This window comes from Scleropages formosus, chromosome 8 (genome assembly GCF_900964775.1).
Source record: "Scleropages formosus chromosome 8, fSclFor1.1, whole genome shotgun sequence".
In the NCBI taxonomy this organism is placed as follows: Eukaryota; Metazoa; Chordata; class Actinopteri; order Osteoglossiformes; family Osteoglossidae; genus Scleropages; species Scleropages formosus.
The window spans coordinates 30,425,696-30,442,062 of NC_041813.1; the positions used below are offsets into that span (position 1 = coordinate 30,425,696).

Genomic DNA, 16,367 nt, shown 5'->3' on the forward strand with positions numbered 1-16,367 from the left:
AGCTACGTTTACCTGAACTCACCACGTTTTCTACTGACGTGAACGTTTTTAATCCGCCCAGTTTTAAAACTCTGTGGAGTCATAAAAAGATAGTTATTTAAATAGTGTATGAATTTATTTAAACGGCCAAGTCTATCGATGTTTCTGTGACAGGCTACAAGTCGACCACCCCACCCAAACCTTAAAGTTTGAGGTTATTTGGAGTTTTTTGTGACGAATATGACAGCCATAAGTGGAAATGCATCATTTCTCGGTTTTAATGTTCTTTCCACCGGCGGCGCGAACATGAAAAAAAAATGATGTCCGGCGATGCGCGCGCGGCCGTTCCCGCCGCTTTCTCCACGTCCTGGAAGCGCGCGCCTCAACGGCTCGCGACCTGCCCGCGCCCGCTCTCGGCCTCCATGGCAACGGCGCCGACGCACACCTGCCTGGCGCTCCGAGTCGGTCCCGCGCCGCCGAGCGAAGCTGCTGCGATCTGCTACCGTTTGTCCGCCCTGTGAGTAATGGCGTGGACGGGAGATAATTGCGCGCGAGCGCAGCCGTGGAGCCCGCGCGATCAAAGCGTGCAGATCATTCAGCAACCAGTAAGTGGACGTTTCTCGGGCTCGAGGGCGGCCCAGGCAACCGGAGCTCAGCGAAGCGCATAGCTGGGGGTAAATAGGGTAACTAATTGTCTGTCGCAGAGACTAATGAAGGAAAACAAATCGCAGTGAAAAAGGTTCATTTTCCACACCAAAGTTCACTGCAAAACGGCGTGAAGAAAAGCAGAAAAAAAACACCTGTTGCATCATGTTATGATGATCACCCCTGTCACAGTTACCTGAAACCAGGCTTTGCAAAAACTGTTTATCAGACGCAGGATTGAGAAACGAATTTTGAAAGCAGGAGGTGGAGGTGAGCAGACCGGCTCTCCGCTCATCAGTGATCGGCATGTCTTCCCAGGTCCCACAGCAACCCACGACTGTCTTCCAGCACATTCCGTCAGCCATGACATGTCCATCCCCACCCTTTTGTCCAGGACGTGTCAAGGAAGGTATGGGAGTGTGTGTGTGTGCTAAAGGTGTACTTCTCTAAAGTATATGTCGTGTGTGTGTGAGAGAGAGTGGTACAGCAAGCCAGCGTTAACAGGTACTGGCGTTACGTCAACTACCCTGTGAATTTCCCTTTTATCTATTTGCCTTCTCGATATTGTCCTTAAATCAATCCCTGCCCTCAAACATGCTGTGTCAGGACTTGCCCAACCCCCCTCCCCCGTTGTATCCTCGAGGAGAGCTCTGAATCCGTCTCGTGCCGGAGGAAGCAGCTGCCAAGAAACCAGTTACGACCACAGTAGAACGGCCTGGCTTAATACGGAGGAGAAGACACCGCGGTCCTCGCGAAACTTTGTTCCTTTAAATCGTGTTCTTATAAAGGTGACTCGGCTGTCATGACAGCCAGTGAAAGTTAGTCATCAAGTGCATTTTAACCATGCAGCAAAGTGCCAGAGTTGAGGTTGAGGAAGCGGAAGAAAGAGGCGTGATCGCGAATATGGAACGGATTAGATTCCGGGTAGAACTCGGGCGCAAGAGGATGAAAGGTCACGCTGACCGTGACGTTATTTTACGTGTGCCTCATGACCGCTGATGGGCCTTTGTAATGCGGGCAGATCTGGTGGAGCTCATGATGATCCAGAACACCCAGATGCACCAGGTGATCATGAACAACATGACCATGTGGGTGCTCGGGTCCTTCGGCTACTCCCAAGCTCCTCCGGCTGCGGAGGTAAGCCCCGTCTGCTCGCTGACCCCGTTGCCGGCGCTCCCGTCGCCGACCACTTCAGCCTTATCCTTCTCTATGAGAATTCATTTCTCAAGGCTTTATAAATATTCCGAGGAGAGCTTCTCGCTGGAGAGCACCGCATATAACAGAGCATCTTGAAGACTACATAGCTCCTTTGTTCTGATTACCTGAGGTGCTCTTGCGGACAGACCACAGGAGACCCTGGGACCATAAATGCCTGGCCATGTATTTTCTCCACGTGCTCAGACTATTAGATACCCGGTGCTTGTGGAGAACGAGCCCCCGGAAGTCTTTCACCATTACTACGAGCCTGCCCCTTTCCCCGCCTACGTTGCCTGGATGCCGCCACCTCAGCCTCAGCCTGCTGTAGTCTACCAGAACGGTGCAGACCTTCAGGACCCGGTACCCGCAGCCCTCCAAGACAGGTATGGACGCCCACGCGTTGAGGGCCATGCGAATGTCCTCCAGCCACGGCTGTAGCAGCGTCAGCAAAGGGAGGTGACGGTCATATGATGTGTTACAGGAGTGCCGTCCCTGCGCTGCCCCCCTCCCGGTGCCACTGGGATAGTGGGGGCAAACACCCCCCCAGCAACAGGTATCCATCACATGATCCATCTGCATGCATATTTATGAGTATAACACTCGCTCCTACAAAGAAGCCCAATCGATCACACGCATCGATCCATCCCAATAGCCCAGTACCTACCGGAGCAGAAAGCAGCGCATTGGGGAGCCCCGTGGTTACAGCATGAGCGTTACTTCGGGGATGTGAACTTTAACCTTCCGCTGCTCTTTGAGAAGGTCCGCGGGTCAACCGGGACGCTTGCCGGAGAGCGGTCCACCGGGTCGCCATTTCCTCCGGGAAGACAAACGGGGGGCTTTGACAGTGAAATGAAAAACGCAAACCTTCTCATTAGGGGCCCGTCGCGTTTCGCCGGCGTGAACGAAAGTGTCACTCATTACCTCGATCAACGATCGTAAAGATGCAATTATAACGTTCATCCCCACCTGCTCTTCCGCTGTATAATGAGGAGTGTGCCGGTCCGTGAGGGATTTGGCGCTCTGGAGCGCAGGGTCACTGCCTGATTTAAATCAGCGCACAGGAGAAGTGACATTTTCACAGAGTAAGGTCTTGCTTAAACCCTGAGCCGGCGGCAGGCTCTTCATCACATCTCTTTGTGTCTCTCTCCGCACGGAGTGTCGTGATGTGTGCCGTCGTGAAGGAAGCCGTGAGAGAGAACGACACGAGCTGGACGGTCGGTCCCGAAGAACTAAGCCTTCCCAGTGTGTCACGACTGCTGTCCTCCCGGTGCCCTGCGGTCAGAACACGATCCCCTCCGGAGACCCGGTAATAAAGGGGTTTTTGGAAACTGGATTTCTTGGAATTTGTTGTCCAAGCCGCACCCTCACCCATGCAGCGTCCGTTCAAAACGACGGAATCTCCCTGCAGGGTGCAACGGAGCTCACCATCGCAGCATGTATAGATCGGAAAACACGCTTGACGTCATGTCCTGTACGGCGGACAGACGCGAACAGCTGGCTGCAAAGCGGACACGTCTGGCTCGGTATTTCTGTCGCGATCGGGCTCGCGTGATTGTGTTGATCTCTGCATTATTGATTCGCGCGCGTTAAAGCAAATCAAAAGTGTGCTGCGAAGTAAGGCTGAATTCCGAGCGCATTAAAAATGCATGTCTCTGTCACTCGTGCTGCCCGTTTCGCTGCCAGACAGCAGTCGGTGAGCAGTGGCAGTCGGTGCGAATCCACTTCGCTGGAGGCTCTGCCCAGGGACACGGCTGTCAGGGACGCGCAATTAGGACGGGGACGGAAGGCGCTTCTCGACTTCGCTGCGTCCGTACGGGCGCTCGGCAGAATCGCTGCAGCGGAGGCCTTGGAGACGCATGCAAATGCGTACCTGTCTTTGAGCGCGAGCTTTGTCGCCTGCCACCTGCCGGGGAGCGTAATTCCTAAGCGGCATCGCCGTGACGCCGGGCCGAGGGCGGCGGCAGGCCGGGAACGACGGTGCGGCGATTCGGAAGCAATTCGGAGGCGAACGCACTGCGTTCGCGCAACTCGTCGGCAGCGCTGCTACAAGTTATTTCAAGAAATTGAATTTTTCACGTCTGATGATGGAGAGCGATCGAAACGGGGAGGTCGCTCGCTCCGTTTTGTCGCATTTATTAATTGCAACAGAAGGAATGGTGAGGAAGCGGTGCTGCGACGAAACACAGACGGTCGTACCCGACTGGTGGGCCCACATCGGCGGGCAGAACAAACAAGTCAGAGAAAACCGGGGTCCCCCCACCACCACCCTCCTCCTACAGCTACAGCTGGTTTGACTGCACTTGACCCCTATCATCCTTCACTTACGTGAAGTTTTTCTCCAAGGTAACTTACAATGCTAGGTAATCCAGCTTTACACTGATTTACCTCTTTATACAGCAGGGCATTCTCACAGGATCAGTTCAGGATGAGCACCTTGACCAAGGGTACCACAGCAGGAGGTGGGAGTCAAAGCAGCACCCTTCAGCTTGCAAGGGAACAGCCCACAGTCCTGCTAAATACTACCCCACACACACACAGACACACACTTTAAATAATGATAAAAGTGCAGAAGTGCAATACCTCTGCTTCAAGTGGTCCAGGGGAACTGACCCTGACCGACCGCGCAGCGCTTTTGCGCTGCTCTGTTTATCCAGAAGGGGTCAGCAACACATGTTTTATGGGTCACCACTGGATGGGATCGAAACCCGGGTGCGAGGCTCGAAACAGAAAGCAGGGAGAGAAACGAGTGGCGCCCGCTCCGCTGCCGCTCTCCCTCGGTTTATCACCTCTCTCCTCCCGTTTCTGAAAAACATGTAATTTTTCCTTCCATACCCTCACGTTTCCTGTCTCCCGGCTCCCTCATTACCTTCAGCTCATCTCTTGCTTACATATAATTACTCGCATCTTCTCCTCAAGTCTCTCTTTCCTACTTACAGGACATGGCTGCCCACATGATTCGACTATTAATAGTCTCTTTGGGGGAATGATTGTACCATATTCTCACCGCACGTTTACTTGAGGGCGGCACGGCAGCTTCGGGTCGTGGGTTTAAGTGCGATCGCGTTTCCACGCGTTGGCGATCCGAACACGTGATGGGGTCGGGGGGTGACGTAGAGACTCCGAAGTGTCCACGCTTTGGCTAACTCCATGTGTGTTTGCCCTGGGATGGGCTGTCGGAGCGCTCTGCTTCGGCACATACCTTCATTTACTGTGATCCTCACCTCACCGACCACTAGGGGGGCAGGCGTGCAATAACCGGAGAATCCGGCTGGCGCTATTTTCCGCTTGTGGCAGTCTTTTTTGATTGGCCCTTCTATCTCCAAGTGATACCAGCACCACTCTGCTATCACAAAGAGCCCAGAGAGAGAGAGCACCTCCTCCTCGGCCTGCTGGAAACAAAAGGTTGCGCAATACTTGATTCGCTCTGCAGCGTGTCAAGAAAGATCAACTTGGTCGGTAGTATGTGGCGGGGGGAGGTGTACGCTTTCCATACAAGATACCAAGTGCAATTGCCTTGCAGAGCACTTTTACTGTGTTTTACATTTATTCATTTACCTCCTCCTTTCCTCCAAAGCAACAGAGTGTTAAGGTAATTATAATGATTTACTGATATATACAGTTGGGTTTCTTTTTTTTACTGGACCAATTCAGGTTAGTATCTCAAACAAGGACATTAAAGCTAGAGGTGGAATTCAAACCTGCAACATCAGAGTCCAAAGACAGCAGCTCTGACCACTATGCTACCCGCTGGCCAGCACATCCAACTGGGGATGGATGGATGGATGGAGTACGAGCCCAAACAGCTCCTTTGCCCCACCGGTAGCTGTACCCGCACACCCGTGGATGAGCATGACACCTGCGACATGTCGGTACGAGGATGGAGAGGCGGGCGGCAGTTGCAATTTCCACGTCTCGCACGAAAGAGAGCCCCACTCATTTGATGTGCGCCGCGGCCTGCCGTCGGCGCCGGTCACGAAGGCGAGAAGCTGAAAGGATGACGGCGCAACAGAGACGTTATCTTCCCCAAAGATTTCACAGGCGGTAAATCGATAGGGAGCACAAACGGATCAAACGATATAAATAGTTCCGAAAGCTGTGGAAAATGCGGCGCGTGGAAGCGGCAGCTGTGTCAACATCGCCCTCAGCGCCGGGCCCAACGAAAGCACGCTCACCTGGTTCCCAGTGGATTAGTCGCAGCGGAGACTAACGGGTGGGCTTTACAAAGAGCTTACGGCACAGGAGGGATGGGAGCAGCGCGTCTCCCCAAATATTTGAGAAGGCTCCTCACTAAAACTTACTGATCGCTCCCACTATCCAGCCTCTCTCTTTGGAGGAAAGCTGTAGCCTGTGGTAAACCCACCCGTGTCCAAGGTAACATGGTTCAGCTGCAGCAGGAGCATTCATTTCTTGGCCGCAGCCAAGAGGTCAGCACCCTAGGGACACTAACTTGGCCAGACTAGTGGTCTGGCGGCTGAGGGGAGTGGTGTGTGTGTTTGTGTGTGTGTGCGTGCAGGGGGGGGGGAGGTGGAGGGTGTCCCTATCCCTATCACAAGCGTAAGGGTCAAAGTGGCCGGTACAGTCGCAGAGCCAGGACCAGGACAGGGCCAGGAGCAGATGAGGCTGTCGCTACGGCGATGGCAATGTTTACCCCAGTGTTCGTGCCAAGAGTGGCTGGCGGCACTCTAAACCGAAGCAGAGGGGGAGGGAAAGACGTTCTAAGAGGGATAAGCGGGACGGGACGGCGTGTTCTGGGCAGCAAGCCGATGGACAACGCACAGGGAGGGGATGAAGACACTAAGTAGGTACCATTTACTGTGCGCTCCGGGCGGAGCGGTCACGGATTCGCCTCATTCAGCCTGAAGCTGTCGTTGCCATGACAACAGTCAATCAAACCATTTTACCAAGTAAACACAGTATTTCCTCTTGCATGTTGCAGGTGAGTGCAGGGTGTGTGGTGGTGCAATGGGTTGGACCAGGTCCTGCTCTCCAGTGGGTCTGGGGTTCGAATCCTGCTTGGGGTGCCTTGCGATGGACTGGTGTCCCGTCCTGGGTGCGTCCCCTCCCCCTCCGGCCTTACGCCCTGTGTTGCCGGGTAGGCTCCGGTTCCCTGCGACCCCGTATGGGACGAGCGGTTCAGAAAGGTGTGTGTGTGTGTGTGTTTCACGGGGTTGGAGAAGCTGTGCTGATTTACACCTCTTTGAGAACAGGTAACCTGTTGCGAGCAGCACAGATGGCCATGCGGGCACTTCTAACTGTACACGGGGCCTCAGTGAACCTGTGTCCAGATAATCTGTACAAGAACTTCTGACCACATCTTTGCGCCCCATACATTTTCAATACTCTGAACATCACTTGAACCTTCCAGGCTGTTCCAGTTTCCGCTCATCCGTTCATTATGGACGTTATTTCTTAGAGTTCTCACTGCTATTCGTCGTCACCCTAGAACCTGGACGCTGATGAGACACCCAGAGTTTCAGCTGAACTTCTCTTTCCTTGTTCCTAAGAGGCAGATTTGCCGACACCGCCAGAAAGAAGCACCTGAAGATGAATTGATGCGATAGTGACGAGCAGCGCGTGACAGGCAACGTGTCCCGACATGCACGGGGAAGGAAGACGAAACGGAGTCAGATGCGTGTGAGCACAAGATTTATTGTAGAAAAATAAACACATCTATTTAAGTGCACTGTATTAAGAGCTATAAAAAGATACAAGAGTAAAGCTCGTGATGCTTTCACTAAGTCGGAAGATTCACACCGTGCGTTGGCGAAAGTCCGCAGTAAGAGTCTTGTCCAAGGAAACTAAACTAAAGTGAAGCGCGGGTGAGTCGCGCAGCGCAAAGACACAGTTCATCAGCTCCCCGGTCCTCGGTTCAGACCCACCGACTAGTATTACCCTGGTAAATGACAGCATGAGGGTAAGAAGCTAAAGAAGACTGTCTCGTCTCTTTCGGACCCCCACCTTCCCAACCTCCACCCGCCAGCCACCTTTCCAGTGACCTCCTCCTCCTCCCAGCTTTCTGTCCATCTTTGGATGCTGCCGAACCGTCGGCCTTCATCCAAAAGCGTTACGCACGCTTCGTCCGGAATCTCACAGTCGCCTCTTCGCCGCGCACAACATCTAAGAAGCCGCGTTCGGCCCTTTCGGCCGAAGCCGGGACTTAAGCCGCAAAACCCGCTGGATTCTGAAGGCGGACCTAAGTAACGCGCAACGTGGGGCTCCAGTCGCTCATCCTGCCCAGTTCAGCAACTACGCACCGCGCGCCGATCCCGGCGCGACATCCGCCGAGCTCCATCTGCGGCTCTCGGACCGCCTACCTTCCTCTTCACCGCTGCGGTATCCGGGCAGCTCTGCGATCGCCTACTGCGACTCGCTGCTACCGTGCCAGGGCCGGATGGGGCGAGCTACTTTTGGGACGTCGACACGAGGCGCTCGGATCCGCTTTCCGAAGGCCGAGCAACAGCTACGGAGCTCACACAACGGCCTGACGTATTTCGCTGCGCTAGACACCCTATGCTGACCATCATCGCTCCCTTACTTGCCTTTTCCCGCAAACCACCAGATCCACCACGTCTCCGAATTCCTTCCCCCAACCCTTTTCTCCACCCCCCCCCCACCCGTTTCCTTCTGCCTTTCCGTCACCCTCTCCTTCAGCCCCTCTGGGCTTCCTGCGACATGGAGCGGCCCAGCGACCTGGGCGCTTTGGCGAAGTCCATCCTCATCGGCTGGACCGGCGGCAGGCCCTTGGTGATGTCGGACACGTCCCTCTTGGAAGGGCAGGCTCCGTCGGGGACGGGGAAGGCGCGCGGGTCCTCCGGGTCATGGGCGGCGCCGCGCCCCATCCGGACACCCAGCTCAGAGGGGGCGAACAGGGGCAGGGGCAGCGTGTTCCTGCAGGGCAGCTGCCGGTGCTCCTGGACGCCCTGCTCCAAGGTGCCCAGGCGTACGACCCCCGAGGGGCAGGCCTGCACGAGTCGCCGGGCCTCCCACTGGCGGGAGAAAGACTCGCGGCGGCGCTCGTCGACCTCGCGCACGGTCTGCCTGCAGGGGGCGGCACAGGGAATTAGAGCGTCACATCCAGAGCACCCGCGACAGCGACGAGGGCGGCGAGCGAACAGGCGAGCGGCGGGCGTGAACGCGCCCCGAAATCACGAGCGCAGCCGACGACAGCTCATCTCACCCTTCCTCGGGACGGGTGCGCAGGTTGACGCTGTCCCAGTCGGCGCTGTAGCTCTCCCGCCGCGCCCCGTTCTCCTCCCGCAGGCCGCAGGCCAGTTTGGCTCCCGCCACGCTGCCCTGGCGCTTCAGCAGCACGGTGCGGCCCAGCATCGCTCTCTCTCTGGCTCGGCGAGTCCAAGTCGATCTCCCGGATCGCTCGCGTCAAGTCTGCCACTTCCCCTCGAGGTCCCTTTCGGCGCCCTCCCTGTGCCCGGAAGCAGGCTGTGCTCCGCAGCGGTGCCTCCGTGGCTTTTATAGGGTCCGCGGCTGCTATTTCCAAGCGATGGCCTCACTCGCCGTCCGCAGCGCCGCGTCACCTGACACCGGCCGTGCAGCTGGCACCGGAGCACGGCGGATTGTGGCGAGGGGGTGGGTGGCGCAGGGTTACGGCCAAGTGTGCCGATAGCCCGACGCCGCACCACCCCGCACCCCATAATCCTTTCAGGACGAAATGGAAAGTATTCCACCGGGGGCACGTACAAACACAGCATGGTGCCTACGAACCGCGGTAAAAAAGCAGTAGAGAACGGTATGTGGGGAGGACATAGCTAAATGTAAATGAAGTGCATATGGACACACACACACACACACACACACACACACACAGAGCTTACCAGGAGCTGGCTCTGAGCAACGGTTTTAATAACAGCAGGGCTGTGCTGACAGCAGTGGGCTTGTGTGGTACCAAAGGGCGTTGGAGGACATCGCCGGACAGGCTGTTGTTGATCGTCGCTTCAGCATTGCTGAGAGTCATATTTCGTCCCCCCAACGCTCGGGACGAGCACAGCTCATACACCCAGCCACCGATTACCTGCTACAATGGATCTAATTTCATTCCAGCAGGCTATTCCACATACATCAACACGTATTCGATATTACAGTCATTTTTCCGCTCCACTTAACTGGATTCCGTCTCCCTCGATTCGTTCGTTGGCAGTTGTGAAATGTTTATTTTGCACGTGGTTGTAACCCCACATCATACTGTAGACCTCAGCTGTCAGAAAACATTATTATATGAGCAAATGGTAATGGATTAACTACCGGTTAAAGCGAGAACTAGTGTTAACCGAAAGCCAGCTGACAGCATAGCGGGTAGAGCTGCTGGTTCGAATCCCGCCTCCAGCTAGGTTGTCGAGGTTTCGTTTGCTGCTTGTCCGCTGCAGAGCCGATCCTGGAAGGGTTGCCAGCCCCATCACGGGGCAATCACACATTTTAAGGGCGATATACAGTCACGGGGCCTCCTGAAGCGCATATCTTTGGGGTGTGGGAGGAAACCAGAGCAGCTGAAGGAAATACACAAACGAAACACGGGCAAGACATCCAGCTGACCCCACGCCCAAAACCACGGCGCGGCACCCGAGCTTCAGGGCGAAGGGTGTTGCCTGTGCCGGTGATATGCGGGTGCGGCTCTCTACCCCGCCTCCCATCACTCCCCCGGAGACTCGAAGTCTGCTTTCAACGGCCGATGTCGCATCACCCCCGCTTGCTGCTCCTTCTCTGACACACCACGCACACGCGCAGGTTTCACACTGGCCCGCGCCTGTGGGTGGTGGCTGTGCCGCCGAAGGAAGCACCGAACGGAAAATCGCAGCGATCCCTCCGAAGAACCAAAAACAAGGTATAGGTATCGAGAAGGAGACCATCGGATGAAAGAAAGGTGTTAAAACAAGTAAAGGGCTTTAGTTTGTCACAACCCCCGAGGCCGACGGCTCGGCGCAGCTCCGTTTCCGCACGACGTCTCGTGCGTCTCCAGAGGACGGGGGACTGAGCTGTAACGGGCAGAACGGGGCGCGAGGATTATGTACGACTTCCTCTTGGGAAACGGCGTCATTCGAACTTCTGCCTTCTCCACGCAGTCGGCGTCACGCGGTCGCCGCCTCGCGTTACTCGCGACACGCCTGCGGGGAAAACGCCCAGGGACCCATCGGAGTTCGAGCGACGCGGTCGGCCGGCAGGACCCCGCGCGTTTACATCGGCCTCAAATAAACGTGCCGTATTAAGATCGGGGTGTCGCTCGGGGCCCCTCGATGAGATTTCGTTTCAGGCCCCCCAAGAGCACATGCGGATGTGTGCGCTGTGTTTCCCCTTGAAATGTAGGGATATGTTGGAAAACGGAACAAAATAAGGCAAAGGCTGCGGAGCTCTTCCGGGGGGGCTCCGAGGTTCAGCAGGTTCCACCGGGGTCTACGTGATGGAGATGATGGCGCGGCGGGCGACGGCCAAGGATGCGGCGATGAGGTAATTTGGTCTCGTCCCCCCGCGCGCCGCCGGGTGCTGGTGTTGCGTAACAGCAGCTGCGGGGTGATGAGACTTTAAAGAGCTGACGGGGAGGAGGGAGCCGGGGGGGGCTTCGGTGGCCCGTCCGCCAACTCTTTGATCCAAACGACACGAGAGTCAAGAGAGAAGCTGCGTGGGAGACGGGCTGGGGGTGAGAAGGGGGGGGGGGGTGTGGGAGGAAATGAGGAGCGCGGCGGGGAAAAACAGGCGAGCGATACGGAGAGGACAGGAGGGGAAGGAGGAGAGACGGACGGGGATGGAATAGCTGACTTGGCAGCTCATTAGAAACCCCACACTCGCCGTGTTCCCCGTGTAATACGACTCGGTGCGTGACGGAGTTCGCTTATCCTTGGCGCGCGCGCGCACACATCCTGAATGAGATCAGCAGACAGAAACGAAGAGGAATGACAGGAAAGCGGAGGGGAAGGGAGAAAACGAGGAAGGGAGAGTGAAATTCGGGGAGTTCGGATAAAAACGATCAAGCGTCTCGATGGAAATTGTGAGAGATGAAAAATGCTGGCGGGGCCTCGGCAGACGACCGGAAGGGTCGTTATATCGTACCCTGGAGAAGGAGCCTCTTAAAAAGCCTGACTGAGTAAAAAACTGAGCCGCTCTGAATAAAAGCACGAGTTAAAGGGTATTAATGCTTAAAATCAGCATATGAGGAAGGCCGGTGCCTCGTGGCTCCTGAGCTGCGGGTTCGGGCGCGGATTCGAATGCGGTCAGCCTGCGTGGGGTTCGCACGTTCCTCCAGGCGCCCTGGTTTTCTCACGCGGTCCAAGGACGTGTTTGGGATGAACTCGTGACTCCAAATCGCCACTAGTTTGTGTGTGTGTGTGTGTGTGTGTGTGTGTGTGAGAGAGATCTCCATTTGACAGACTTGGACAAAGTACCCTGCCTCACGCCCTATACCCCCGGGATAGACTCTGGATCGCCACGACCCTGCCCTGGACAAGCGGTTACTGATGATGGATGGATCGACGAGAACACGGTAATAAAACACACATGAGGTTTGCGCTCGATCACAGAAAGATGTAGAAAAAAAGAGGACAAGGCGGCAACGACGACGACGTTCTGGTCTTCTGACAGGGAGGTGAAGAAGCTGACGGACAAAACCCGGCGTACTGAAAGAAGCCGAATGCAATCCAAGGCATGATGGGAAATATCTGCCGGGGGGCGCGCCCGTGTGCGCGTTTGCGTCCGTGCCGACCGTTGAGAGACGTACCCTTTCCAAGTGGCCAGTGTCACAAGGCAGAGACGGCGGGGCGCCGCAACATCGGGCGTCGTCCCTGGAGCCGTGTGCGAGGTGGCGGGGCGGGGGTCCGGGGGGGGCGCCTCCACCCTGCGTAAGGTTACCGGCCACACCGCCCCCTGCCGGCACGTGACCGGGGTTTGGGAATTCTCCCGTGACACCAGCACCACACGTGCATTTAAAAATAGAGCAAAACGAAGACACAAGAAGTTCAGCGACTGACCTTTGCTTTGCTCATCGGCTCTTTAATATACATTTCAATGACCTTCGCACATCGCAGAGCGGAGCGGCGCAGAGCGGCGCACGGCCCCTCGCACCAAAAGCTGAAAGTGGCACCGAACCCACTCGACGCAGCGGCGAAACGCAACCTACCGCAGGCCTGTCGCACGTACCTAAACCGCTGCTCCGACACGCAGCTGACGCAAACGGCACGCGGCGCTCCTCTACTCGTCAAGTCCGCTCGGCGCGCTTGGGTTCGAGCGTCGACGGAAAGGACGACGAGCACCTCGTAGCGGTCTGCCGGGGAGGGGACGTCGTGCGAGACGTCTCGAGAGCGGCTCGTCTTTCCAGGGACACGCAAGGTAAACTAGGTGAGGGTCGCAATGAGGATGCACTAAGTGAGCCTTGTATAAAAAAAAAAAAACATTATATTTTTAGGGATTATTTGCCACCCGCGGGTCGACCCGACTCTCAAACTACCGTTTCTTCGCTCTTGGGTTCCGGCTGAGGACAAGGTAACACGTCCACACGGGTATTACTTTACTCCACCGCCTCCTGCCGCCGTCGCGGACTACCCGCTACCGCCGGCTCGATCACTCGACAAAGGGCTCGACGTACAAGGCGCCGTCGTCGCTGTCGTCGGCCTCCTTTCCGCTCTGCTCCTCGTCGCCGAGCCGCTCTTCCTCCTCGCCTGCAGAGAGATCCCGGACGACCCGGGAGAAAAGGAGCGGCAGGGTAGCGCTGGGCTCCTCCTCCTCCACACCCTCCTCGCCTTTGGGGTAGAAGCGGCGCGCCTTCTTCACGAAGTCTTCCGCCACGTCCAGGTAGATCAGGCGGTCCTGAGGCGGGGGAGAAAGAGCGCAGACGGTTGACGTTCGTCATCCTTTCTTAATCAACACTGCTGCTTCATTGCACGGTCCAGGTGGTCCAGAGTCTACGAAGGTACAGGGTGGGAGACGGGGTACACCCTAGATAACAGACACACACGCACACACACACACACACACCAGGCAATTTAGAATCACCGATCCACCTGAAACACATCTTTAGACTGTGGGAGGAAACCAGAGCACCCAGTGGGAGGAAACAACACGGGGAAAGCATGCATACTCCATCCACACTGAGCCTGATTCAAACAAACCCCGAAACCAAGAGCCCAAAGGCTGCGAGGCTCCGGTGCTACCCGCTGTGCCACAGCTCAGCCCCGACACACTGCCAATAACAGGAAATTCAGGAAAGGAACCCCTCCCCCCACCACACTCACCAGGATGAAAAGGTATCGCTCAGGCGGCGGCCCTTTGCTGTTGAAGATGGAGGTTTCCGAGTGCAGGGCGTGCAGCAGGGTGCGGGCGGCGGGCGCGTTGCGCATGCGGTCGTAGGACGCGCTGGCCGACACCGTCAGCAGGGACTCCGCCTCCGCCATGAACCCTGTGCCAGAGGAGCCGCACACGTTACCCGTCACACTCCCGAAGCGGCGCGTTTCGCAGCGGTCGCTTCGCGGATCCGCCGTCCCTCCCTCACAAGTGTACCGACACGGCATATCGGTCAAAAGTACGAGTCCGCCTGGACAACGTCGCCTCTCTGGGACAAAGTGGACAAAAGGGGGAAAGCGGCGGCTCACGAGGCGCCTCCTTTCCAGATCGGACTTGGAGAACGAAACCCGGCTTCCGGCAAACGGACTCTGGACGCTTGACCGCTATTCAACGTCCACGAGCGACCTCGCTCGTACCCTTTATACTCGGACAACGTGCAGGATTAGAGCTCACTGTGCATTGGCTACCAACAGCTCGGTGCCGCGAACGCAGCGTTCGGTGTCCGGCATGCTCTCCGGCTCATTCCCTCACCCAGGTTCTCCAGAATGAGCTTCCACTTCTCCTTGACGCCGCGGCGCACCTGCCGCATGGCCTGGATGTCCACGCTGAGGCGCCGGTACTCCTGTGTCCCGGGGAAAGATGGAAAACCCTTGTTTTAGGCAATCAAAAGTTCACGCAAACTCAAGACGGGACGACGAAGGAAGCCCCGAAAGTCCGTCTGTCCGTCGACCCATCTGTGCCTCCGTGATCGGTAACCGTCCAGCGCAGGGTCGTGGTAGTCGGGAGCCTATCCTGGAAGCATATGATATGAGGCGGGGTACATGCTGCACAGAAGGTCCGGTTATCAGGGCCAGTCTCACACACACATGCTGTGGGCCATTCAGAGTTGCCAGTTCACCTGGAACACAAGTTTTTGGAGGAAACTCTGCCTTTATATTATGGAGCAAAAGTGCGAATTGGACCTTAAGGTGGAAACGAGCCGAATCGCGGCCGTCGACGTGCCGCTGGTCCACAGCGCCATCGTGTGGCCGTTGCCGACAACTTTTTGCATTTTCCCCACTGCGTATCCACCTATGCCCCCTCCGTGTGTGTGCGCGTGCGTGAGAGAGTGTCTTTTTCCAGAAAATTCCGCCCTGGCCCCGGCGCCCCTGACCTGCGATCCCCTGCGCGCCCTGGAGCGGGACTGCAGCAGGTTGTAGAGGGCGCGGTCGTCGTCTCTCTCCGAGTGACTGGGGTCCCCTGGCTCGCTCCACAGGTTCGTCTCCTGGTCGCGGCGCCTCTTGGCCTCGCGGTCAAAGTACTGCAGGGTCTCGCTGCACAAAACCGCCCAAACACACGGCAACCGTGACAGGGGGTCAACGGTAATTGCGCGTAGGAGTCGCATCGCCCGCGAGGACCGTGTTGGGGGCTCGGCGGTGTCGGCGCGAACCGCTGCGTGACCGCGCGCCGAGGCGTCGGCGAACGCTCGACTTGCCCCTTGGGCTCCCGCCATGCGTCGGTGCACTTGTGGGAGAGCGTGGCGCGGCGCGGCGCGCGAGGGCTCTGCGGAGCCCGTACCTCAGTAACGGCGTCTTCTCCTCCTCCCGGTCGACGGCATCGTCGTCGTCGTCGGCGCAGCAGCAGCAGCAGCAGAAGCGAGCGCAGAATCTTCGGAAGGACGCCCCCATCACGAGCGCGGGGGTGTCATCGGACGACGCGGGGAGAGGAGGGAGCCGAAGAGCGCCGCGAATGGGCGGAAAGGGAGCAGCCTTCTCTCGCTTCTCTCACGCAGCCGGCAGCGAGAAGCCGCTCAGCTTACCGGGGGCAGCGGGGTGGAGGGGCTGAGGGGCTGAGGCCGCTAAAGAGGCTTGTCCCGATTCCTTCAAGGTCACAGAGCGCAAAGTTCAGCCCGGCGGCTCCGTGCCCAGACCAAACACACACACGCGCACGCGCTAGCAGCGGTGCGCCAACCTTGGCGAGGGTTGACGCATCCAGGGAAGGGTCACGGGTTAAAGGGGTCAAAACAGGACTGACCTGCTCCGGCTCGTCGCAGGCTGTCCGTCGACGGAGGGCGTGCAACACGCTCCTCGGCTTCTTCCGCAGCCCGGCTTTCCCGGGGAGTAAACGCGAGCTCCTCTTCGGGGGCCCGACACCATCGAGCCCGTCGCAGCTGGTTTCGCGAGGACGGAGGAGATGCGACTCGAGCTGCTCGCCGGAATGAGGCGGCGCACGGATGCGAACGCCCTCGCGGCGAAGCGACCTCCGAGCCCTCGCGACATACCGCAGCGCGT

The 16,367-nt window shown here is 57.3% G+C and overlaps 2 protein-coding genes across 2 annotated transcripts; one reads left to right on the plus strand and one right to left on the minus strand.

Annotated features, from left to right (window-relative positions):
• Positions 1 to 130: 130 nt before the first annotated feature.
• LOC108941595 (proline-rich protein 29-like) lies at positions 131 to 2,531 on the plus strand. Its single transcript, XM_018764358.2, has 5 exons — positions 131 to 584; positions 943 to 1,033; positions 1,646 to 1,761; positions 2,026 to 2,204; positions 2,303 to 2,531. The coding sequence occupies exons 1-5, from the start codon at positions 504 to 506 to the stop codon at positions 2,529 to 2,531; spliced, it is 696 nt and encodes a 231-aa protein (XP_018619874.2). The 5' UTR covers positions 131 to 503.
• A 10,244-nt stretch (positions 2,532 to 12,775) lies between these two features.
• Positions 12,776 to 15,764, minus strand: LOC108941596 (melanoregulin). Its single transcript, XM_029254339.1, has 5 exons — positions 15,655 to 15,764; positions 15,251 to 15,410; positions 14,629 to 14,719; positions 14,049 to 14,212; positions 12,776 to 13,623 (listed from the first exon to the last, which is right to left on the minus strand). The coding sequence occupies exons 1-5, from the start codon at positions 15,762 to 15,764 to the stop codon at positions 13,378 to 13,380; spliced, it is 771 nt and encodes a 256-aa protein (XP_029110172.1). The 3' UTR covers positions 12,776 to 13,377.
• Positions 15,765 to 16,367: the final 603 nt, after the last annotated feature.

Bases quoted from the DNA above. Each gene is read 5' to 3' on its own strand.
- LOC108941596 (XM_029254339.1), bottom strand. From the start codon at position 15,764: ATGGGGGCGTCCTTCCGAAGATTCTGCGCTCGCTTCTGCTGCTGCTGC. The intron at 14,720-15,250 runs GTCAGGGGCGCC...CCCGGGACACAG, and splicing joins GGGCGCGCAGGGGATCGCAG to GAGTACCGGCGCCTCAGCGT. The intron at 13,624-14,048 runs GTGAGTGTGGTG...CCCCCGCCTCAG, and splicing joins AGCGATACCTTTTCATCCTG to GACCGCCTGATCTACCTGGA.
- LOC108941595 (XM_018764358.2), top strand. From the start codon at position 504: ATGGCGTGGACGGGAGATAATTGCGCGCGAGCGCAGCCGTGGAGCCCG. The intron at 585-942 runs GTAAGTGGACGT...ATGTCTTCCCAG, and splicing joins TGCAGATCATTCAGCAACCA to GTCCCACAGCAACCCACGAC. The intron at 1,034-1,645 runs GTATGGGAGTGT...TAATGCGGGCAG, and splicing joins TCCAGGACGTGTCAAGGAAG to ATCTGGTGGAGCTCATGATG.